The 25,707-nt window shown below is 34.0% G+C and overlaps 3 protein-coding genes across 7 annotated transcripts in view; all 3 read right to left on the reverse strand.

Moving 5' to 3' along the window:
• LOC100258918 (protein HASTY 1) overlaps nt 1-1,878 on the reverse strand; it is a 34,886-nt gene extending 33,008 nt beyond the window's left edge. For all 3 annotated transcript variants that reach the window (XR_787469.3, XR_787468.3, XM_002272891.4), the window contains exons 1-2: nt 1,497-1,878; nt 19-120 (exon numbers count right to left, since the gene is read on the reverse strand). Coding sequence is in view for 1 of the 3 variants with exons in the window: in XM_002272891.4 (XP_002272927.1) it covers nt 19-120; nt 1,497-1,604 (210 nt within the window). In the remaining 2 variants the exon portion in view is untranslated. The remainder of the gene's footprint in view (nt 1-18; nt 121-1,496) is intronic.
• A 5,392-nt stretch (nt 1,879-7,270) lies between these two features.
• On the reverse strand, nt 7,271-14,560 carry LOC100253772 (probable serine/threonine-protein kinase At1g54610). Of its 2 annotated transcripts, XM_059742525.1 has the most exons (10): nt 14,295-14,560; nt 14,148-14,181; nt 13,998-14,042; nt 13,389-13,837; nt 12,796-13,080; nt 12,365-12,682; nt 10,637-10,864; nt 9,408-9,508; nt 8,204-8,312; nt 7,271-7,941 (listed from the first exon to the last, which is right to left on the reverse strand). In XM_059742525.1, the coding sequence occupies exons 4-10, from the start codon at nt 13,767-13,769 to the stop codon at nt 7,615-7,617; spliced, it is 1,749 nt and encodes a 582-aa protein (XP_059598508.1). In that variant the 5' UTR covers nt 13,770-13,837; nt 13,998-14,042; nt 14,148-14,181; nt 14,295-14,560; the 3' UTR covers nt 7,271-7,614. The 2 variants fall into 2 exon arrangements, with proteins under 2 accessions (XP_059598508.1, XP_019080821.1); XM_019225276.2 differs by having other exon boundaries at nt 14,148-14,560.
• Nucleotides 14,561-17,411: 2,851 nt separating this feature from the next.
• On the reverse strand, nt 17,412-23,501 carry LOC100248675 (probable nucleolar protein 5-2). Of its 2 annotated transcripts, none has more exons than XM_010661659.3 (9): nt 23,289-23,501; nt 23,071-23,166; nt 22,760-22,801; nt 21,656-21,835; nt 21,375-21,539; nt 19,542-19,742; nt 18,467-18,964; nt 18,244-18,378; nt 17,412-18,153 (listed from the first exon to the last, which is right to left on the reverse strand). In XM_010661659.3, the coding sequence occupies exons 2-9, from the start codon at nt 23,146-23,148 to the stop codon at nt 17,731-17,733; spliced, it is 1,722 nt and encodes a 573-aa protein (XP_010659961.1). In that variant the 5' UTR covers nt 23,149-23,166; nt 23,289-23,501; the 3' UTR covers nt 17,412-17,730. The 2 variants fall into 2 exon arrangements, with proteins under 2 accessions (XP_010659961.1, XP_002273273.2); XM_002273237.5 differs by having other exon boundaries at nt 23,354-23,497.
• Between the last annotated feature and the right edge of the window lie 2,206 nt (nt 23,502-25,707).

Below are 25,707 nucleotides of genomic sequence, written 5' to 3' on the forward strand. Positions count from 1 at the left end.
AAGAATACGGGCATGAACCTGTAACATTTTGAATGCATGTAACCGAATCTCAGAAGACCAATCCTTCTTGACTAAAAGGAAGGAAGTACTTGCCAAGACACGTATATCCCCTGCTTTTATCTGCAAAAACAGAAAACAGAAGGTAAATGTCACCTAAATCAGAAGTGAAAGCAGATAAGTAGGAATTTTCTATTTGTACTTCAACTTTACATTGGTGTCATGCTATATTGACATCTTTTAGTGGATTTTACTACTGACAAAAAAAATATCCTACTTTTTTCGTGCCTTAGGAAGTAATAAAAGCAAAAAGAAAAATATTAACCTAATATTATAATCTTAAAAGGTTGATCACATTAGATTAAAAAAGTTTCATAGTGCTTTTCTTTGACATGACGATGTCATAGTCACAGTTATCACGAAAACTTCAAGTTGACCAAAACTTGAACGAAGAAAATTTTAAGATTAGAAGCTAACAGGTCTAAGACATTACAAAGTTATATCACATTTAAATCACCAAATCCTACTGCCTAATATTGGCATCGAAAAAATAAAAATATTTCCTATATATATTTCCTCTTAACCATTTAGTCGTGCTGTTTTTTGGGCAGTTGATCAAATGGGTGGACCCACAATAGCACCATCATAAACATAACTGAAAGAGAAATGCAACCAATGATAACAGCTTCTCTGATTTGCTTCTCCAAACATATCTTGTAAATGCTGCGGCTTTTGCACATTATATGGCATGGTGAAGCAAATCAGAGAAGCCATTCAGGAAATAAATCATTTTTCTAACAAGAAGGGCCATACTCCATGAAGATCACACGTTTCACTATTTTCCAACTCAGTATAAAGCCCAAAGCAGATAGTACACTTCAAACTTGTAAATGAGGGGTGGAAAGAAATCCTAATTGCCAAGTGCTTGGCAGCATCCCCGGAACATAATTATGACCAGCCCCAAAGTATAAAAAATGGTCAAATTCTTCACCATGGATCTTCCGTATACTAAATGAAAAAAACAAATTCATTAATGGATACAACTGCCAATGATTTTCAACTCCAGAAGCCAATTCGATCTAAACCCATCTCCAGAAATTGATTGAATCATTCATTGTCCTCAAACTTCACATCATTTAGATCAAAAACCCTACACCAATCCAAAACCCAACCGATAAATTTCAGCCCTTTTTTCCCACTTGTTACTACAGAAGACCCAAATCCTATGATCAAGTTTCTACATTCCTTCAATCAATCAGAAATCCAGAGTGGCAAACATTAAGATAAAGAATAACAAAAAACCTCAGATTGAGATATATCACCCATACTTTGCAATCAAATTTCAACAATCTATTTGTAAAAATTCCTAAACGAAAGTGACATTGATACCAAGATTGATGGAGTCTGATACACACAGCAACATATACAAAAGCAATGAAGTTCAAATCTTTGACATAAAATTGAGAAGAAAGAGTAGCAGAGAGAAGGTTGGTGAGTACAGATTCTAAGTAAGAAACAGCGGCTTTTCTGGCATCGGGGGAGGAGCTCCAGTCAAGGGCAGCCACAATGGCTCGAGCCACATTACTTGCTGTGCTATTCTCCTCCATCGCAGTCTGGGTTTTACCAAGGTTTTTCCCTTGTGGGTTGCACACAGAGGATTGAGAGGCTTATGCAGCAGATATGCTTAAAACCCAAAATAGACAATAAAAATCCGCGAAAAGAAAGATGTAGAGAGACAAAAAGGGCAGTTAGGGGGTGAGATGAGAGATGGAGAGTGAGAGCGGAGAGGTGGGGGCGTGGGGGGAGAAGAGGAATAGAGTAAAGAGGAAGGCAAAGAAAAAGATGGGGGCTTTCTATATGTTGATTAGAATCCCTTCTTACTTGCCACCACCAGAACCCAAGAGGTGGCATTGCCAAGGTGTTAATAAAAAAATCAATTTTGAAACTTGGGTCCAAAGCCACTCAAAATCCCCTCCACCATGTTGATTCCATACCATAACCAACTTATGATCCCATCATTTTTCTTCGATGCATGTTGAAATATGGGTTGGAATTCAACGTATGGTACCAATGGTCCATGCGTATGTTGAATTAAAGCACATAAATGATTATAACAATTAGAACTAGTTTTACGATGATTCTAGGAATCAATTTAAATTGCATTTCACAGTGATTCTTGAAAGCATTTCTAGTATTTATAATATTTTAAATTTTTACTTTTTAAGTATTAAAAATATTAAAAACATTTCCTAAAATTATTGTCAAACGTACTTTTAATCTAAAAAAACGTTTTTATAAATCACTTATAATATTAAAAAATCACTTAAAATGTTTTTTAGAAAAATATTTCATAAACGATTCTTCTAAAAACACTTTTAAAAAAACATTTCTATTAAAAACAATTTGAATAAAAATATTGTTAAGCATATTGTAAAAATTATTTGATTAAAAAGAAAAAGATGAAATCATAGTAAATTTGTAAATTTAACTCTTTTATGTTTAAAAACTCATTTTATATGTAAATACCTTTTAATATTTAAGTTATTTTCATATTAATTTTAGAAGACAATCTTATTTTTACAATAAAATATTAAGGTATTTTGGTGGTCATTTTTAGGTTGAAAAATGTCGAGAGTTAAATTTACAAATTTAGGAAAAAATTAAGATATTTTGCCAATAACAAGTCATTTTTAGGTTAAAAAAATGTGAAGGGTTAGATTTATAAATATAAGATTATTTTGTTTTTTTAATCAAATAATTCTAATAATAAACCTTAACTACAAAACAATGGAATAATTAATAAGGTATGGAACAATAAAACTTATTTTGTATATATCTGTGGACCCCGCATTTCGGCTCAATGCGTTTCCCACTCGATGGCGAGCTCGATTTTTTATTTCGAAAAATGATCTTATTATTGATTAAGAAAAATGACTTGGAGTCGCCACTTATTTTTGTTTTATTTTTAAAGGGTAAACAAAATAAGAAAGAAAAACCCTAAGTGTGACTCCTTATTTTAGAAAAGGTGGTCTGTGAAACCGGATCGGGTTCGGGGGTTAGGTTATTTATCGGGAAGGTACGGTAAGGACCGTAGCACCCTTCTAAGTCCCTAAAATCGGGTCTCTACTAATAAAGTGAAGCAATCATGGTAATTGATGAGGGAATCAATGAATACTCAGAGTGATCCTGCACATGTGAGAATCTAAACATGCATACAGAAAATGATCCAAGCGGATATAGATGCATACCTGGGCAGCGATCCATAAAGCGCTATCAAGAAGTGAGGTTAGTGCACAACTAAGGAATAATTTCGAGCATGTCATAGAGCAGAATAAGAAACAATCATGCATGGCAACTAAGTCAATCAATCAATCAATTGATCATAAGATCATGTATGTGGGGCCCCCACCAAAGCCCGATTACTTTTGCATGGACCAAATCCGTAAATTCCATTATTCAGAATTACAAAATTTGATTCTTTGCTTATTTCAAAACATTTTTAAAACAGAGGAGGTGTGAAAATGGCCTGCCGGAAAGAAAGTGGCAACTTATTTTTATTAAAAATGTGATTGTTAGGACCTAAAACCCTAAGGATGAGAGCTTAAAAAAAAAACTAAAATTATTAAAAGGGTTTAGAGATTGGAAAACTATTCAAAAGCTTGAATTTGAAAAAAAAATGTAAGAAATAGGAGTATGAGAGATTATTCATGCGTTTCGGGCGGGCAGGATTCCGGGTGTGAGACATCCAGAGAAGGTGGAATGTCGGCGGACAGAATTCTGGATGTGAGGCATCAGGAGAAGGTGGAATGTCGGCAGACAAAATTCCAGATGTGATACATCTGGAGAAGGTGGAATGGCGGCGGGGGCAGGATTCCGGATGTGATACATCCGGATAAGGGAATGGTGGCCGGACAGAATTCCGGATATGATACATCCAAATAAGGGAATGGTGACCAGACAGGATTCCGGATGTGATACATCCGGATAAGGGAATGGTGGTCGGACAGGATTCCAGATGGGATACATCCGGATAAGGGAATGGTGGCCGGACAGGATTCCGGATGTGAGACATCCGGAGAAGGGAATGGCGGCGGGGGCAGGATTTTCGAATGTGATACATTCGGATAAGGCGGAATGGCGGCGGGACAGGATTCTGGATATGAGACATCCGGATAAGGGAATAGCGGGGCAGGATTCCGGATGTGAGTCATCCGGATAAGGGAATGGTGGCTGGACAGGATTCCCCCCCGGGTGGAATGAGCTATGCTGCGCATCGCAAGGGGGGACTGTCTGCGTGTGCAAGGGAGAGAGAGAGAGAGCCTCGTGGCATTCTTTAGGGAGGGTCCCACAGGTAGGTGAAGGTTTAGAGAGAAACGGGTTTGGTGGTATGGTTAAGGGGGTGTACACATGGGTATGGTAGAGCATGGTCGTGAGTAGCATGAAGGATGGGTATGGGTTGTATGGATATGGAAGCTTGGGTGAGTGGTTTTAATGGGTATGTGAGGGAGTGAAGGGTGGCATGCACCCGTGAGACTCCATGAAAGTGAGGGAATGGGATGGAGAATGAATGAGAGGAAAATGGGTGTGGTGGAGGATGCTTGATTCCTGCAAGTTAACGAATTTCCTTTCCAGAAAATGCCAAGAATAGAGGGGAAGAGCGAAGAAAAAGGAAAAGAACAAACAAAAACTAAGAAGAGGAACAGAGCAATGCATAAGGGGAGATAACACCACTAAAACCAAGCTCTGCATCACGAAGACCAAAAGAGCTTTCAAAAGAGTCTGGTGGGAGGATCTCCATGAACTTAACACTCAAACACAGAATATATCCAACATGCAGCTCATACGGGAGAAAACAAAGATCAAATAAACAAAAGTCCGAAACAGGTTTTCTTCCTTAGGTAATCAAAGCAATCATCTCAATATCAGCAAGGAACCTAAGGTGATCCTAAAAAAAAAAAGATAAGATAAAATAAGAGATAATCAAACCTGATTGATTCTTCTCCTACCTTTCCCCCAAAAAATGCTTTCCCCCCTCTCTCCTTCCGTTTTTCTTCCTTTTTTCTCTTCTTTCGTGTCCCTTTTTCCTTTTGGTGTCTTCCTCCCTTCAAGCCACCCTTCTGCACTCCTGTTCACTGGTCAGCAAGCATGGTGTGCCCAACCACTCTCCCTGCTGCTGCACGTTTGCTGCCGCCGGCATCAAGCCCTCAACTTCCTGACCGCCCGTCCCATCTGGCCGGGATTCATGGTAAGAGAGGGGGGTCCCCCTCACACTTCAAAAGAAAACCAACCTCCTTCTAACAGCCCCAAAAGCTCTTCTGAATATCCGCCAATAGGTGTCGCTTTCTCATTCGTCCATCAACTCCACTAAGCTGATTCCACAGCAACCAACTAGGAGGCGACATGTGGCCACCCGGGATAGTGACACTTGGCAAAATTGAGCTGCTGAAAAACGAGCCCCAAATGGGGGTCTACAATATCATATTTTATATTGATAGTATGTCATATCTTGCATTGTATCGGGAAAAAGGTTTTTAACATTATATAAATATTTTTTAAAATCATAAAAAGTTGAAAACCCATTATACTCAGAACAAAAAGCATTTATGTGATTTGTAAAAAAGTTTCTAAACATAAAATAATTTATATAAAAATTAAATTTTTTTTCTCAAAATGATTTTAGGATAATAACTTTGTTAGTGTTTTTTGAAAAAATATTACATGTAAATTTTCAATTTTTTAAAATTTTACCAAACTTTTTATTTTTCTTCAAAAACACTTGTTAACTACGTCTATAAAACATTTTAAAATCGATATCAACATTTAAAGCGTTTTAAAATCTACTTCACAAAAATGTTGAATGGAGTTACTGTGATATTAAAATGACATTAATCTTATGAATTAATAAAAAAAATTTATTTGAATAGAAGGTGGGGTGCCTTTAGGGGAAGCATTAAAGGCTTCATCTAGTATGGGTATTGCCAAATGGCAACCAACTAAGAGAGAGAGAGAGAGAGAGAGAGAGGAGGGGATGTAGCCTATAATACAAAAATGGTCATGGGTATAAGATCTGTTTTACTTTTCAGGCTACAACTGTCATTCCTCTCAGCATTTATATTCTATCCCTATTAATTTATTTAATTTTTTATAGTAACTGTTTTTTTAAGTGATAAACTATATATATATATATATATATATATATATATATATATATTTTTTTTTTTAAAATTAGCTTAGTGGATATCAACCCTTTTATGAACTTTAAAAAAAGTTAAACCATAATTTTGGATTATGGTTTTCACATAAAAATTTTAAATTTAAAAAATATAAACAGTAAAATAATATGAAAATATAGTAAAATTTATAAAAATAAATAAATAAATATTTTATTTAATAGGAATATAAAAAATCTCTATATTTATTTATTATATATTTATTTTTATATTAATTATTTATTGTATATTATTATTTTATGTTTAAATTGTCCATAATAATTAAAATCAATAAATATAAAAAGATGAAGTATAAAAAAACTAAAATTCACAAAACCAACACATTTTAAAAAAGCAAAAAGAAGATAGAGATACTATGAAGGAAGAGAAAAAGGAAAAGAGAAAAATCATATGATATGATTAATTGTCACATGTTAAAGTTTTTTTTTTAAAAAATAAATAATAATAATGATGAGCTCTTTAACTTGTAATGTCAAAGAAAAAAAAATTGTAATAATTGATGGCAAGATGAGAGAAAGGTTTGAGGGTAATTTTGACTTTTTATTATTTGTATGCATGTTTTGAGGATTATTTTCTCCTTAATGCATATCCTCCAAAAATCAAGAGTCTTTCAAAAATGGGTACTTTTTTGAGATGGTGCATTAATGTCATTAAACATAAGTTATTAAAAAAAAAAACAAAAAAAACTCATTATGAGCACCCCCACCTTGTCTTCACCTTACAACCCTGTCTAAAGTTTTGACCTAAACTCTCCCAACCACCACTATTAATCAACAACTCCATTTCAAACAAGACTCCAACTCTATTCTTAAATCCCTCTCTATCTTTTAAAGACTCTTTTAACTTCCTTTGGGTGCATTAGGTTCCAAAAAATTCTTAAAAAAACCATATTAGAACAAACATGGCCTTTAATCTCTCTCTCTCTCTCTCTCTCTCTCTCATGTCAGCCAACCCATGAAAATGCTCACACTAGTGTGGTAGCAAACTCCTGCTTCTAAACCATTCATCAGCATAGCCAAATGTTACAATTCTGGTAAGAAATATTGAACTAACGAATTTAACTCTCAAACATTTATTAGAATTTCACTAAACAGCACTCAGTTTTCACCACAAGGAATTCATTTTCTTTTCCTTTTTTCCTTTTTTTTTTTTAAGGAAAGATTCAAAATATACACAATCAATAGAACCAGGTTAAAAAAAATTATATTTTGGGGAAAGGGGGAAAGGAAAAAGAACAGATTTGACCTCTGAATACATTTTTTGAAATGCATTCATGGGGGATTTAAAGCACTTCACTCGTGAAGCACAGAGATTGATTCTGGTGGAAATGTTTATCATCACATCCCCACGATTAATTTCACTTGACATGAAGTTCAAGCAATAATTCCTATCCTTTAACCACCCTCACCTTCGCACTTCCGTCCCTTGGGTTAACTGCTGCTGGTTTTTTCGGTTCTCGAGCATCACCATAAGTGTTCTTCTTTCGCCTTAGAGCTCCAATGGCAGCAGGGTCGCCTATTGGACCGGACCAGGTCTGGGCATGATCTTTTGAAGATGTAAATGATGTAGAACTGAATGGCACATCACCAGGGACAAAAGCAGGATCAATGTGTTGTGAAGCACCCAAGGGGAAGCCAACTGCTCCGTCCTGGTGAGGTGGAGGAAACTTTTCACTCTTACTCTTTGCATTTGCATGGGAGATTAGGCGTCTTCGCTGTTTCAGAAAGAAACACGGAAAACAAATTCAAACAATCGAACTCTGGTTGCAAGGACTCGGGTGATTGCAAACATAAAAAAGAAACAAAAGCTCTCAATATAATACTTGGTACAGATTGCTTAATCATTTTAAATTTGTTTTTTCTTTGAAAAGAAAGCTATAGGACTACAGATTCAGCAAAACTGCAAACTATAATCATTGAATCCAGAAAAAGAAGAAAAAACTATTAGCAGATAGAAGTAGAAAATGAGAGACATACATCAAGATTAGATTGAAGCTCAGCATTGGCTTCTGGTCCAGGCATTGCCCTAGCGCGTGGACGCATTTTCTTCGCACCATCACCGTGGGCTTTGCTAGCGGTTTTTTGCCTACAGAATCATACAAAATTGAAGGTTACAGCTCATTATATAGATAAAAAAATAAAGGAAGCCCTCCAGAAACGAAAACTGAACAAAAACAAATTAGTAAAACAACTTTTGAGCAAAGAGAATAACGTGTGTGAGAGCTCTAATAATGAAAACATAATGACAATCAGGTCAAACATTGTTAAGAGTTCTTAGACAAGCACCAATGATCAACAATGAGGATGGAAGGTGTATCCCATAAACAAAAAGAAAATCCATGTCATCAAAATGGTCAGACAACATGAGGTGACACAGAGTTTCAACCTACGTAGTGACTCATGCAAGGCAATGGGTTCAATAAGGCACCCATCAACTTGATAAACTGATGTCATTTAGAACAACAAGTATAGCATATTAGACACAACAAAAAATCTAAAAATGATCAGTGTCAGGTATAAAGGCCAAATAAGGTTGACGTACATTGTTGGCTTATTACCTAACTTCTTTAGTTTTTAGGTCAATTGGCACCTTAATTTGGTACAAAATTCATGTTGAATGGAAGGTCATGAGTTTGAAACTCACCGCATATTTATTCCCCCAATTTATTGAGCCTAAAAAAGGCTGCCCATAAGGTAGAGTATTAGGACTATAGCCCAAACAAGCTTGAGATACATTGACGACCAATTATCTAACACCTTAAACTTAGTCAATTGGTAGCTTAACAAAAAACAGCAATGACATATCCAATTTACAACAAAATACAATTTAAGGCTCTTCCTATCTCCATTAAATTAATTCACTTTTGGTATCAACTTCTCTAATGAACCATATAAAATACTATCCTTATGTCTAAACTCCAAAAATATTAAACCAAGGCTTGAGATCCAGATCTGGAAAGTATAATATTCACATTTTGCAAAATAAATCCAAACATAAAATATATTATTCAAAGGGAGAAAGAGAAAGTTACAATAGTTTTAATAGAAAAATCAAAAGTAAAACTAGATAAGCATTAAGTACTATATGCAATTTATGTAAAGTAATAGTTGCAGTTATAAAGTAAACTCTCAGAAACAACATGAATTCAAAAGTTTATACAAAGTTAAAAGTCAACCACACCTTCGAGCTTCATCATCTCGCCTCTTGGCATCCATCTCCTTGCTTGGAGGATATTGCGGAAGGCTAGATGGTTCACAAGCATAAGGTTTCGTTGTGAAGAACTGCACAAGAAACAAGGAGAAAATGAGTATATATGCTAAAATTTCAAAAGGGTATCTTATAACTAGAAATTTAAATGAATTGCCAGCCTAGTAGAACTCCATAACAGGGGTAACCCATAGTGCATTCAGGATTAGTTTTAGGGTTTCTAAAAATCACATGAACTACATAGTTTATCTTTTTCTTTTTTCACCATTCCAATTTTAGGCAATGGCTCCTCTTTTGTTTTTTTCCCCTCTTAAACTGACTAATTTCAAAGATGGATCTGAGCCTTCAAATGCCATGAGAATGAAAGTATGGAACTATTCAATTTCCAAGGAACATCCAAACACCCCCTTAGTTTCATACCAAACAAAATGGAAAAACTTGGTAACATTCACAGATATATGGCAGAAACAGGATACAAAATTAAAAGGACACTTAACCTTGTTTGGGAGAGCTTCTCAAATGCTAAATGCAGCATTTGGAGATTGAATGCAACTTTTAAGGGTGTTTGAATAGAACTCTCAATTGTAGACCCCACACTTATCAATATGATGCATCCATGTTTTGAAGAAGAATCGTCTCATCTCATTAATGGGCATAGCCGCATAGTCATGGCTTTGTTAAACCACATTAAATATTGTTTGCAGCAATTTTTCATCTCTGTCAAACCTTAAATGATTTCCTCTTTATAGATATTTATCTTCTATCAATATATACCCAACCTAGTGTATAATGATTTCCTAAAACTTTGTGCAAAATCTCATCTATTGAGTTTCACAGTTCAATTTCAGTTTCCCTCATGCTTCCCTAAGCCAACATACTGCTTTAAATCTTCCATCTTTTAGTCACAGCATCACATCTACTTTCCAAACTCTGAATCTGATTCCTTTTCTAGGAGAATTGTCCTTCAATCACATGAAACAATATTTTTCATTGGAGTGCAATTAATTTCATACACAATTTGAGAATGTATTAGCTATTAGCATCACTGAAGAATCACCTGAAGAGACTCGTCTGGTTCTTAGGCAGGAAAAGTCAAAATAGAAACAAGCCATAACAACCTTAACGTCAAGGACCAACATAGTCTAAGATATAAATGGGCATATGAAGTGAAAAAGGTTGCTTATAGGAATATAAGAACTCACTTCACAGTTTAATGCAGCTGTGGCTGTCCGACGTTCCACTGGATCAATTGCAAGAAGAGTTTCAATAAGTGGCAGTGAAGATGGTGGGAAGTCTTTGAATGTCTCTGCTATGCATCGTTTGTAAGGCTCTCGAGGCTTGAATAAGGTTGCATTTGGCAATCTATATTTTTTCCAGTATTCATCAGAAGGTGAGCCACATAGCTTGTATATCTTATGTAATTGCTCTACCTAAGTGACAGAAAAGATTATTGTTAATAGCAGTAGAGTATTAGGTTGTGCTCTAAATTAAACAGTTGCATATATTTCCAATGCAGCAGCAATGACATAGAATACCAGACATGACTGAAGATATGCTATGTATTAATATTCCAAAGTTTCAAACACTTGATGTTAACTAAATGAGAAACATGCTCTTTGAAGGCTTCAAGAAAGCTAAAAATGAAATGAAAAAACAAATTAATTTCATAATGCAACATTAACAACGAGAAACCTGTTGGAGAGCATTATATACATTGTGAACCCAAATTCTACATGTTTAAGCTTTTGGGAAATTTGGTTGTTCAACATGATACCCAAGTCTCATTTAGTGGGAGGTCATGTCTTCGAACGTCACCATGATATGTTTATTTCCCCTATTTATTAAGCCTGCATGTAAGCCTAAAAAAGAGGCTACAATACATCCAACAAAGAAATGCATTCCTGCTGTTGAAATAAAGAAAGTTGGCTACATGAACCAGAGGACACGTCTCAATCAAGCCCAAGACCCAACAGTTGATATCATTTTTACCTTACTCAGCCTCTTGCAGGAAGAAAAGGTTAAAATACAAAATTTGAAACTTTATCATCATCTAGGCAACTTTAGGGTTTGAGCAATGGTACCAGAAGATGTTGGTGTATCAATATAGAAAATGCAGTTGAAAAATCGCCAAGATGTACAAAATAAATAAAATTGAAAAAATATGTTGCATTGATATCCAAAGAAACAAAAATAGTAAACAAATCTTAGATTAATGAAAAATACATACAGAAACAGTGGCATTGGTACCAAAAATATGTTCCTGCATGAAATTGGCATTATAATTTCCAACACTATGTTGCCAAAATAATCCATCAGATCATTGTTAAAAACATATAAAGGGGCTACTACACATCACATTGACAGAATACATACCTTTGATAAAAATCCAAGCAAATGGAAACAAATACACTAGAGACAATAGCGATCTACATAGTTTAAATGAAATAATTTTAGAAATGCAAGTTATTATTAAGAAAAAGGGAAAGGATGCATTACTGTATTAGCACCATCAAAGATAAACCACTAAAACTTGCTAGCGTCACATGTTTTTAACAAGAAAAGCCGCAGTCAGTTTTTTCAACTCACATCTTATGTTTAGATGAGAACCCAACAAATGAACTAAAATCCCAGATAAGCAACTAAAAATCCCAGATAATACATATGCCAAAGAAAGCAAATAGCTGTCTCTCACTCTCTAGATTCTATTTTTTGCATGACTTAATGAAAAGCTAGCAATTATTCCTTTGCCTATGCCAACTTCTAAATTAGAATCTATTTTCAAGTTTTGGAGACCACAAAATAAACTAAGGTACCAACTTAAGTATAAGCAAGAAAATAATAAAACAGATATAAAGGAAAGTTGTTACAGATAGTCGTATGTGGTGCAAAGACAAAATTTACAAATTAAGATAAGAAAGTACAACGGTTACCTCTGTACGACCAGGCATGATGGGCTTCCCAGCCAATAACTCAGCTAAAATGCAGCCTGCACTCCACAAGTCCACACCGACGCCATAGTCATTAGCCCCAAGCAGAAGCTCTGGAGGTCGATACCATAAGGTTACCACCCGACTCGTCATTGGGTGCTTGTAATTAGGATCAAATATAGCAGCCAAGCCAAAATCAGCAATCTTAAGTACTCCTCCATTATCAAGAAGGAGATTTGATCCTTTGATGTCACGGTGAAGCACACCGCGGTTGTGACAATGCTCTAGGCCAGATAGTAGTTGTTTCATGTAACATTTGACCTATAATATGAAACATATGTTAAATAAAGGCAACATACATCCACGATCATTATTTTGCAAAGAATGTTTGCCAATGCATATTTGTTTCAAATGCCAAGACAATTCAGTCTAACCTGAGGTTCAGTGAATTTGATACCCGGGCTTGCAGCAAGTCCAGCCAAATCATGCTCCATATACTCAAATACAAGATACAAACTGCAGGACAGCCTTGAAGTCACCAAACCCTCCAATTTTACAACATTGGGATGATCCAAGCGCCGCAAAATGACAATCTCTCTAGCCATAAATTTCACACTCTCAGGTTCCAAATTATCAAATCGAACTTTCTTTAGTGCAACAATTTTGCCCGTTAACATATCTCTAGCTTTATACACATTGCTATATGTTCCTTGTCCAATCTATCAATACAAGAAACGAAAGGAAAGACATTAGTCCAAATGCATGATCAAGAGCACTTCCATAAACCATCAAGTCCAGCACTTTTTATTTCATTGCAAAACATAATAACCATCAATATGTCACTAATTTCGAAAGTGTCAGCTACATCATTCAAGGTAGACATTCCCATCTTAAATGATACGATGCATCACTTTTCTCTTTCAATTAGAAAAAATGAACCATTGTTCTACCATTAGTCTCAAATACCACATTATCACATCATCCGAGAGGCAAAGAATATCATTTTCCATTCAACAAAATGACCCACCTTATCAAGTTTCTGGAAAGTGTCTGCTCGCCGAGGTATCCAGCCATTAAGTGCTGGCCCTGCAACATCCGATAACCAAGACGGCCACCCAGCTGCAACTTGCTCTCCACGCACATGATTGGGCAGATTACTCAACCTCGGATTTGACCTCAATTTTTTCTTATCACCTCGGGGCCGTTGACTACCATCAGTCTTCTCCTCCTTTTGGGTCTCTCCGTTACCAACCTCAACCTTACTATCACTTTTCTTCGTCACATCATCCAACTTCCTATTCGAATTGACACTCGAATTACTCCTCTTCTCCTTGATACTCTTCTCCGCCCCATTAGCCTCCGAAACCACCACGTTCGACAACACTTCACGACCAAGTACACACCCCATTCTTGAACCTAAACCTCATTTCTCAGCACCATGTTCAATATGCATGCTCTTCAATCATCAATTAATCACTACAAATCAAGAAATTTTCAAGAATAAAAACCCGCATAGAAACAACAAATAGATCAAACGCCTGACCCACAAAACAAAAGAAACAAACCCTAAATTCACAAAACTGAAAAACCACTCTACTGAAACAGAAACCAAAATAACACTTCAATAAACCCTCACCATCAATTAACCACTACAAATCAAGCAACTCCCCAGCACAAGCACCTTAAAAAAAAAATCAACAAAATTCATCAGCATATAAACAGAAAACTGTAAATTCCACTGAATCTTAGCAAACAAAGAAAAAACAACAGATGCAAAATCACAAACCCTAGCTTCAAGATTCTGAGCGGGCAAGGCTCCCCTGAAGTCAAAAACAAAATCGACACAGAAAGATACAGAAAAAAGTTAACCGAGAGAGAAAGTGAGATATGAGAGAGAGAAAAAAAAAAGAGAGAGAGAAAGTAGAGTTACTACTTGATTGAATCTGAGGAATTCTAGAGAGAGAAACAAAATCTCTCCCCCACCTTCTCTTTCTAAATATTTATATATTCTCTGGTCTGAGCTCTCTTTCAGACAATGACGGAGGAATCAGCATACAATAAATTATTAAATATATAAAAACAGAAAAAAAAATTATATTAAAGTATCGGGTTCGAATTTCTTCAAGTCAAACAGATTGCCATTTCCTTTTCTCTCTTAATTGCTGATTTGATTGAAGATTGTTTCTCTTCCTTTCTTTTTCTTGGTGGGCTATGGACATGGGGTATCTTGAAGAGGATCTTTTGATGCCCATTTTTTATTTTTTATTTTTTATTTTTTTATTTTTAAAAATTGTTTTCAGGGTATGTTTGATTTTCTGAAAGTATAAAAAAAAACTGTTAAAAAAAACGATTTTTTTTTTTCTTATTTAGTTTCATTGTAGAAAATACAAAAAAAAAGAAAAAAAAGAATCAAATATAATTAAAATATACAAAAAAAAATTTATAGATTTTTAAATTATTTAATCCTTACGTAACAAAAAATAAGTATAATAAATTTTTAAAAATATATAAAATAATTTATTAAGTTGACACTTATTTTTATTTTTCTTCTACTTTTCATCTCTTAATTTTTTTTTTTCCTTCATATTTTCTCTCAATTTTTTTGAGAACCAAACATAGTTTTAGGTAGTGTTTATTTTTTGATTGGATGAAAGATAAAAAAATATTTGATTTTTTCTATTACCTTAAAAGTAAGCAAATTTAATATGTTAAATTTAGTTATGTTAGTTGATATCAACGACTTATTTTTACTAGAAAAAGTCAAATATTTTAATTTTATTTATTTATCCAAAAAAACAAACATTATCTTAATAAATTTTAAACAATAATTTTGAATAAGTTGTGAAATTTTTAACAATTGTATTTGTGAATTTTCAGTATTTTTAAAGGATGATGAAATTAGTGGTAGAATAAACAATAATTAATATTTGAAAATTTTTGTAAAATTTTAATTTTTTTTCCTTACTTATAATTGCCCTTTTCCCTAAAAATTTAATATTAATAATTATAATATTATTTAACCATATAGCCAAATTGGAGCAAAAAATTTTGGAGAAGCTAAAACAAAAATTAAGAGAGTGTTTTTCCATTGTTTTTAAAAATGGGTGAAAACTACTTTTACTTATTTTCTAAAAGTTGTTATCTATTTTATTTTATTTTTAAAAATAGGAAATAGAGAATAATAACTAAACGGTGTTTTGAATTTTAAAAAATTGTTTTCTATTTTGTAAAAACAAAAAATAAAAACTCTATCAAACAGGTTTATTCCATTATAATTATTAAATTTTTATCACGCTTAGGTATTAATTTAAATTGCGCAACAATTATTGATTAACCTAATATAAGACATAACCAAATTGCGAATACCTAACTTCATAAATTGTATCAAAAGTGAAATCTATAATTCAAGATTGTTTTTGAATCTAAAATAACCAACAATAATTATGTCTCCATTCAACCACTAAACTAAATAGGTTAACTTAAACACAATATGAATAACAATTAAGTCAAAAGAAAAAACTTAAATACTATCTAATTATTAAACAGATAACTTGTCATATAACCCATTTAATAATCAGATTGAATTAGATTTTATTTGAGTTAATTTGATATACCTTCCTATAAGATATATTTATGCCTTAATCATCTTATTTATTCAAAATCAAATTTCAAATGAATCAAATATAGATTAAATGGGTTATGGATATGATCATATTAATCAACATGATTATTAAATAAATCAATTCAAGTTAAATTTGTATCAAACAAACGGACCTAAAAAAGCTATTTACTTAAATTTGATCTGAACATGATTATACTTTATCAGAATCTACAAAAAAAACGTATTGGGTAATCATATTAAACTTTACCGACTCTTATCAGTATCATCACTTGAATTATAAGAAAATTTTCAATCAATTAATTCATAATTACTAGTAACTATTACAAGCACAAAAATCCTAGCACAAACCTAATACCATAATCATTATTTGTAGTAGTGGCCAACATGCTCCAATTCCACACTTCCTTTCCATGTTGCAAATTATTATCATTCTTCTTGCTCTTATGACAAAATTTCACACTTTGTTGTTGTATTTTATGGCTTGTGGCGAACACATCACGATTTATTTTATAATAAAAACAACTATAAAATCATCAACCATTGTTGTCAAGATAATAATAATAATAAAAATTATAGGTAAGAGAGAGACAAACACAAAGGAATACAATGTGTAGAGGAAAGAAGACCCAATTTTTGTTGCACACCTTTTGTTTTAAGTGTCTGATTAAAACCTTTCATTATCCCACCAAATCCATCGTCCAACCCCACTTGATGACATAAAAAATGATAATGTGACCATGATTTAAAATATGTGATTAAAATTATTATAAATATGATCATAATAATATAGTCCAAATATAAAATCTCATATATTAAAATTCAATATTATTATTAAAACTTTAGTATATTATATCTTCGATATCATAAATTTTTCTTCTTATTTTACTGATAAAATTTTCTTCTTATTCTAAATGAATTAAACTCGAGTACAAAACCACACAACGATATGAAATTGATTACTGATGTCTTTTCAATATCTACCGAAAAAGTACTTATCGATATTTACCTACCCACCAAAATATACCATCATGATAACAAATTCATGTCTCAGAAGTCCTATCACACCTTGGGGTAAAAGCAAAACATGAACCAAATTTTAGAACTTTCTGAAACACATACTCCTACATCGCTTTCAAGATAGATTAATGGGCAATCAAGGTAGTCTGTAGAGAAGATATAGAGAATATTGACAACATGAACCACATCTAGGATTGGGGATATGCAATCCAGGAAATAATTCCAAACACAAAAGGCCAAGAGATAAGAGGCTAGGCTGTCATTTTCATCACAGGACTCTTTCCAACTCTCCCATCACAGGTTTTGTAGTTCTCTCAACCAAAAGGACAGTAGCTTCTTCACACTTAGAAATAAAAACAAAGAGGGTGGTACCCTTAAGGTGTCCACAAATTTGACAATAACAGCAATATATTGGACAAAAAGCATTTAATATATATCCACTTTCAACCATAATTGTCTGTGCATACGCCAATATCTCATCTTTATCACCCCTACATGGGCCGTATTTAGAAGCTTTTGGGGCTCCTGAATAGATGGTAATACAGATGTTTGAGACCATATGTTCCCCTCAACGACAAAGAAATTGGAGAAATTGACTTAAGAAACCACACTACCAGAGGAAGAAGAAATCAACTACAAGCAAATTTTACAACGTACTGAACGATGCCTAGGATGCTCAAAATTGTTAGGTTTGCAACTCATGGATTGATGACTACGCCCATCAAAGTCCTCAGTCTTCACTCTTCTTCTTCTTCTTTTTCTCTTTCTTCTTGCTAGGCTCTTTGGTTTCCTCTTCGGGTTCAGCATGCTTTCTCTTTTTCTTCTTTTTTTCTCCTGCTTCACCTTCATTTTGCAATTCATCATTCTCGGCTGAGTGCTTCTTCTTTTTCTTCTTTTCCTTTTTCACCACCTCTTCACTTTCTGGTTCTGCATCACCAACTACATCATTTGGCAAGCTGGCATCCTCTACATCGGCCTTTTTCTTTTTTTTCTTTTCTTTCTTTTCTTTCTTCTCTTCAACCACAACAAGGGTGTCCTCGGGTTGAGATGGCTCTACTTCCTTCTTCCTCTTTTTTGGGATCATTTCTTCCTCTTCCCTGGCTGCTGAATCTTCTATCCTTCCAAGAACAGAGTCTGCCGCTGGATTGTAAGTCTGCATATAACAAAGCAATTAAAACCCACTTGTACCAAATGGAAAATAAATTTATGAAAAATAGTGAATAATATGAAATGAACTGCAGACCTTGGCAGCAGTTATCAATGCCCCTGAGCCCTTCTTCCTATCCTTGTCATAGACTTCTATCTTTGGTTTGCCTTTGGCTGACCCAGCAGAGTGACCTAATTCTCTGCCTTCAAGATTCCTTAACCGTGCTTCAAGCTACACAAGAATTGAGCATTACAAAGACTTGTAAAAAACCTGAAGGCAGGGAAAGGATTAAAATAATGTGCCAAACAAACCAAGGTACCTTGGCTCGATTCTCCAGTCCCATAGAGTTATCTTGACCATCTCCAAGAGCATCATATCGAATTGCCAATGCAGTTTTGGCAGCAAGTGATCGAGAAATTTTTCCCTTGAGCTTCGGGGCTGCCTGGCCAATCAAGGATGCATGATAGATAAGCCCATACTTGGGAGTTGCGTGCTTTGTCTTCAGAGCTCTGAACAGAGCCTTTTCTGCACCAAGAATCTGGACCGTGCTTCCAGGCTGTTTTGCAAGATTTAATAAGCTGCCCCCATGAGCAATAAGCCGAGCACCAACAAGCTCTCCAACAAGAGCAGTTAAATTTGGAGCAATGGTGTTCATCCTGCTTTTTAAATAATCATACAGTTGAGCCCTGTACTCGGAAAGAGACAAAACTTGGTCGCACAACTCTTTGATATTCATCAAATCCAAGTCACTAACTTCAGTTCCCATTGATATCATGGCTGCCTCTTTCAATTCTGTCTCAACTTCTTCTGGCAATATCTGCAAAAAATTTAAACATAAAATGTGATGCACATTTATGATGCCGTCTATCATCCATATAGGATGAATTAAATTGCTAATATGAGATAAAAGGATTCACTGAACCAGTGGTTCAACCAGAGTTTTAGATGCCTTATTACAATAATTTGGACAAAGACAGACTCAAGAACTTATCCTATCAGTACACCAGAGTTTTAGATGCCTTATTACAATAATTTGGACAAAGACAGACTCAAGAACTTATCCTATCAGTACATGGCCTTTGAAACACTTGCACTTCTAATTTCTAACAATCAAGTACTACTAGGATATCGTATCAACATCAACCTTGTGCTCTGGGGATACCCACAGTGCCCCTATTTAGGGAAGTTAGGCATGTGGTCACCTTACACCCTCCGATCCGTGACCAACCTCCACTGATTTTGCTCAGGAGTGCATATGGAATAACCAATGACATTATCCATTGGATTTTGACACTAGAAACTCTATATCATACCATCAGACAGTGTTCCTCATCAACCTAGAACAGAACTACATGAGTATTTTTAAAATACAAGTAAAGAGACAAAATCTCTACCTCAGAGAAATCAAGTTTTGCAGCATTTGTGCGGTTACCCATCAGCTTCACTGCTTTGGCGTAGAGGATGTTATCTTGCACAATCTTTGCAAGCTCCGGAAAATGCCAACCGTACCATTCTCGAACCCTCATAGCATATGTGTTAAGTTCTTTATCAAGATCATCCAGCAAGCCAATAGCTTGGATGATCATGGTGTCAACCTAAAAACAGAAGAATTGCAATTCCGAGTTACAGCATTCCCAAAGAAATCTATCTGTTAGTCAAAAGATTATACAAAAACAGTAATAAAGATTGATGCAATCAAAGAATTCCTATTTCCCACCAGCCACAGTTCATAATCCCAAGAGTACTCAGTGTGGGCATTGATAGGCAAGGAAGGAGGAGGGATCATCTAGCAATAGTTAATGAAAAAATAAAATTATAATTTTTGTACATACAGAACCATGAACCTGATATCCCATCTAAGGCCAGAGTATAAACCTCTCCAGCAGTGGATGAGATGAACCTTAATCCATTAGTCAGGACTGCAATTGCTAATTGGAAAAATGCATGTAATCAATTGTAGAAAGAGAACCACATGCACTTGAAAAAAACAACAGACACATCAACTAACATATATAGTGTATATTAGTTCCAAAGATTTGATTGCAAAGAAAGTGAATCATCTGCTGTGAATCACTGTTATATAAAACATAAAAAAATAATATGATAAAATATAAGGCTGTCATATTGTACAATAAATTTAAAAACCACCTGTGCAATGACCCTAATTAATTCATGAAAATAATCCCATTGATTTTTCATTTTTATGGAGGATGAAACAGATAGTTACTTAATATTGCCACTAAACAAGGCTCTGAAGGTACAGAGTTAAAAGAATTAATCTAAGAGATGTTATGCAAAAAGGACTTCTGAAAAGCATAAGTTTGGATGTTCCAGAATGATGGCTGAGCCAGAAATTTGCATGAGGGGGGCAATTTTTTATAATAATAACAAATAAGATATAAGAGTCTTCTAAGTTATGTTATAAATGTAAAAACTTCAATATTAATGGGTATTTTTTTAATAAGTCAAAAGTTGTTAATTTGTATCCATTGTCACACACAATTTGCAGACATTGCCAAAACATTTTGGAAAGGAGGAATTTTTTTTTCTAGGAAACCATTTTAACAAAGAAAAAATAATAAAAAGTTACCAATATGAGTTTTAGTAACTTTAGTAATTAAAAATTTTCAAAAATTTCACCAAATAATATCTCAATAGTTTCAATAATTTTTTATGGAAAAAATTCAATCACTAAAAGAATCAATAATTTCATTGAAAATATTTGATAAGAGAATTCAAAATAGTGTCTCATAAATATATATATATATATATATAGAGAGAGAGAGAGAGAGAGAACAACCATATCAAGTAAGGAATGTTGGAAATTTTTGTATAAAAATAATAAAAAAGAAAAGTAAAAAATGAAAAATCTCTTCCACAAATAAAAGTCAAAAGTGGAATAAAGGATGAAAAATAATAAATTTTCAAGTTAAAAAGTAACATATTATTTTGAAGGAACATTGCAAGAAACTTCAATTTTTAAGGTTTTTTAATTATTTTATTTTTATTTTTTAAATAATTTTATCAGATTATTACTGTACACTTCAAAACCCTTTTTCTTAAAGTTAGATGGGACTTTTACAGGTTAATCCATTGAGAGGGAGCTTTCTTCCAAGGCCCAAAAGAACTTTGAGGTAAGAGCAGCAAGTGCTTGCCTTGGGCCTTGTGGAAATTTGCCACTTTTCCAGATTATAAATGAGAACAGACAGTCAAACAGATGAACTAACCTTGTCAGGACTGAATTTTAGCTTGTATCTAGATAGGCTGTGAGATAAACCTAGGCTCATTGGAGCCAAATCTTGAACAGCAAGACCAGATATGAGTTCAGTCAACTGACTTCTCACTCCCCTCATTAGCTCCATAACAGCATTGTTGTGAACACATTCAATTTGCTGCAAGACAATAATGGATCCAACTTAAGCAAAAAAGAAGAAGAAGAAGAAGAAGCCAGCCAGCTAAGAAAAGAGTAGCCACTAAAAGGCTTATACAAATCAGGGTTATAACAGACCAGTTTCTCCTTAATCGCATTTCCAAGTTTAGAATCAGCCACAGCTAATGTTTCTCCATCACAATGAACACGCAAGAACTTGCGCAGACCTTTGCTGGGTTTGCTATCAATCAGCAAGGTAGCTGCTGATAGAGCCTCTGTTGTGTTCTCAAACTTTGAAAAAGCTTTCAGCTTCACCACCTAATGTTGATATAAAACCAACAAATTGTTAGCTTTGCAATTGAATGTCATAATTTAAAGCAAACATAATTGCCAAGGACTCGAAAAAATTATACTAGTCTACCCAAAGGGTTTTTGTTAAGCCATAATGAGAACATCTGTGATCACATATAAAAAATTTTAACGTATCAAATCACAGAGTTTCAGAGCAAAATAAAAGAACACAAAGCCCTTTTTTTTTATAGGCAAGAGAACAGTACCAAATATGTGATAGGCAAGAGAACAGTACAAGTTATGTTAATCCATATAGTGACAATCCATATAACATGTAAAAGGTTATTTTGGCATGCCAGTCATGTCATTTGAAACAAAATAAGAAAACAACTGTCACAGTACCATCAAATAAATCATGAATCATTAACAAACTCAATTGTTGAGGGCAGTTATTACAACTCAGACGAAGCACTATCAAATAAAAAGAAGATTTGGAAGCACCATTGATGGCCCTGATTTATTAGATCAAGTTGTTTCAAAATTCAGATCACAGCCAATGTCTATGTTTTTTTGAATCAAAACACTCTCAAAGGTTTTCAACATCCAATTAGAAAATTCTTTCTTGGTAGAAAGTAAATAAATAAAAAGATCAAACTGAGTTGATTTAGGAACTCTTGATATATAAAATGAAACTCATAGGGAGGCCTGAGTTGTTTACTTTTTATGCTGTCATTTAACATTTCATTGAGAATCTGGCAACTGTACAAGCTGAAAGTGCAATGCAAGTGCCTCAAAACCTAAAAGTTAGAATCCATCATGACAGTCTATAAAATCCAGATAAACAAATGGATATACATGCACATTCACCATGCTGATCTGATGAACCATATGCCAAAGCAAATCATGCATCCCAAATTGCAACAAATTGAGAGCAAAGAAGTTAAAAATCACCTGTCTGGCCGATTCTGAACTGGAGAACTCCTTCCACAAGTCCTGAAACATAAACCCAAAATTATAAGGAAAAGAACTTCTTAAAGGTGCTCTCATTGAGAATGAGAAAATGCAAGGAAGAAATATACTAAAAAATTTAGAATCTTGAACTTCCCATTATTTGGGTTTCTTCAGAATCAGAAGCCATTACTGAAGTCGGCCTAAACAAACTATTTGGCTTAACTGATCCCACATCCTTGTCGTTATTTGAAACCCAAAGCAACACTGTACACACCACAAATTCATAAAACCTAAAAAAGAATGCGCTTTACCTCGACTTTGGAGAGCTTCCCTTCATCCAATACCTTGAATAGGGCAAAACCCGCCGGAGTTTCAAACAACACAAGCATTTTGAAACCCTAAATTACCTGATAATCAAACGCAAACAACTCGTTATTCACCACACCAATATCCGAAAACTGTCAAATAAAAAATAAAAAATAAAAAGAAAAACTGAGATTCATGACAAAAATCACACACAACCACACACATAAATAGGAAGTGAAAACTTCTGATCAGTTCTAGGGTTTAGAGGCCAAAACCCTAGCTGGTTACCTCTTCTCTTCACCGTTTTAGAGAGAGGAATGAGAGAGGGGCTTAGGGTTTAAAGCGAGGGTTTTATAGGAGAGAGAGAGTAGTCACTTGTTTGTACTCGCCGATTGTGTTAAAATAGAGGGGTATTTTGGGAATTTAAGCTGTTGCACAATAGTGGGGGTTGGGAACGTAACATATATAAAAATAAATGTCTAGGGTTTTAGGTGTATGGACGGTTGAGATTTGATTGAGTTGTGTTGACGGTGGATCAAGAGATGCCCACCAAATAACCCAAAATCAGGGATGTTTAGTTAAATGGGAAAAAAAAAAAAAAAATCCAGAGTGCTGGGAAGTGTTCTTACTCGAATGTTTTCTTTCAAAGTATTTTTAAAAAATATATTTTTTTTTTAAATATTAAAGTAATTTTTCAACATTATAAGAATGCTTTTAAAAAGTATTTTTAGGTTTTCTAAGATATTAAAAAAGTATTTTTAATCTTTTTAATATTTAAAAATTTTTATTTATCAAACACTAAAAATATTATAAATACTTCCTATAATTATTACCAAATTCATTTTAAGTGATTTTTTATATTTTTAAAACTATTTCCTAAATTTTACCAAACGTCTAACTTTTTTTCAAAAACATTTTTTAAGCTAAAAATATTTTTTTAAATCACTATCAAATAATCTTAAGTTTAAATCAAATACAAAAACTTATTAAAAAATTACTCAATAAAAAACTTTCCAAATTTAAGGCCTGTTAGGTAAGCCATTGAAAATAGCTTTAAAAAAAAGTTTTGGAGAATGATTCTTAACAACTATTACGAGTAAAATCAAGAACGGCAAAAAAGTATTTCCTCCCAAAGAAAAATTTAAACAAAGTGACAATGAAATTTCCCATACCCTAACCTTTCCGATTTAGGTATTATAGTTATTTTTCAAATTTTATTTTTCAAAAATTTTAAATTATGTCTAAAAATATATAATTTATAAAAAATAAATATTATTTAAAAAAATGAGAATTATCTTATTATGAAAACTTGTGAATGATAATCTATGCAAATCTCCACTTGAGACTTCCATATAAAAGGAGATTTACATTAATGAAATGGGATATCAATTCTATTATAATTCACTTATTTCATAATACATTATAAGCATCACTTTTCTATAAAAGAATACTCTTATTATTATTTTTTAAAGTATCAAAACATTGAAAAGATAAATATATAAAGTGTTTCCAAAAACTACCTTCTTTTTCACATAAAAGGTATAGGAAAAATTGTACTTTAAAATTTTTTATTTGACTTATCTTATTTGAATATAAAAACATATGTGTGCATTACTGTGGGGGGCTTCCCTCCATGTGTCTTTTCCAAATTCAAGACCCTTTGGCCATCCAAGATAAACAAATAACCCGTCTGGGATCACTCCATCCTTTGTCTGATACCAAAAGTGAGAAGCTTCCATTTTTCCACAATGTCAAACGGAATTAACAAACTAAGTCGGATGACCTTTCAAACGGGCCTACAATGTTAGATGGAATGGACAAGCCGAGTCGGCTAGACCTATCAGACGGGCAAATCCATCTAGTCAAGTCCTCAGGATTTTTGGCATGCGTGGTTAACCACGCTTGATATTTGAGTGTCGGACTAGTCGCTTGACATCTGAGTTACATGGTCCGAGATTTTGGCACAATAGTCAGCAAATGACACCTATCAGCGCGCCTTACTTGATGTGATTGCTCAGTCCGCACCGTAATAACGACGTTGACAGTCTACGCAATCATCACTAGAAGATCAAAGATGGTACCATCAACTCTATATAAACCCTTCAAAAAGCACGAACAAGGTATGCACACATATATGCTCATTCTTTCCTAAAAAATAGTTAGAGTTATCCTTCATCTGACTTAAGTTTCGAAGGAGCGTGTCTGGACCACCCGTCCGGACATTCTTTTGTGTAGGGAAGAAGTTCATTTGACTCCAGTGAAGCTGGGCGGACTCCTTAAGAAGCACGAACAAGGGAAGAAGTTTGTTTGACTCTAGTGAAGCTGGATGGACCTGACTCCAGTTGGGAACAACACCAACAATTACTTCATAAATTGTGAGAATTTTGTTTTCTTATATTCTTGTAGCTAAAATCTATGGTTTGAATATTTATATAGTTTTTAGCCATGAGAGTTATGTGGAATTTTATATTCAAAAACTATGTAAAATTGTCATTGTGATATGGGAAAAAATTCCTGATATTACATAAGTATTAGTCCTCAACCATGTAGACGCATTTTAAAATTGTGAGGGTCTCTTTAGGTTTAGAGCAGACAATATCTATATGGTTGTGAGCAAATTGTTATAAATGGTATCAAAGCTG

Source organism: Vitis vinifera, chromosome 14, assembly GCF_030704535.1.
Source record: "Vitis vinifera cultivar Pinot Noir 40024 chromosome 14, ASM3070453v1".
NCBI classification, from domain to species: Eukaryota; Viridiplantae; Streptophyta; class Magnoliopsida; order Vitales; family Vitaceae; genus Vitis; species Vitis vinifera.

Bases quoted from the DNA above. Each gene is read 5' to 3' on its own strand.
- LOC100253772 (XM_059742525.1), bottom strand. From the start codon at position 13,769: ATGGGGTGTGTACTTGGTCGTGAAGTGTTGTCGAACGTGGTGGTTTCG. The intron at 12,683-12,795 runs GTTAGACTGAAT...TTCATATTATAG, and splicing joins TCAAATTCACTGAACCTCAG to GTCAAATGTTACATGAAACA. The intron at 10,865-12,364 runs GTAACCGTTGTA...TCTGTCACTTAG, and splicing joins TCATGCCTGGTCGTACAGAG to GTAGAGCAATTACATAAGAT.
- LOC100248675 (XM_010661659.3), bottom strand. From the start codon at position 23,148: ATGCTTGTGTTGTTTGAAACTCCGGCGGGTTTTGCCCTATTCAAGGTA. The intron at 21,836-22,759 runs GTGATTTTTAAC...TATCAACATTAG, and splicing joins GTTCAGAATCGGCCAGACAG to GTGGTGAAGCTGAAAGCTTT. The intron at 19,743-21,374 runs GTTAGTTCATCT...TTCTGTTTTTAG, and splicing joins TAAAATTCAGTCCTGACAAG to GTTGACACCATGATCATCCA.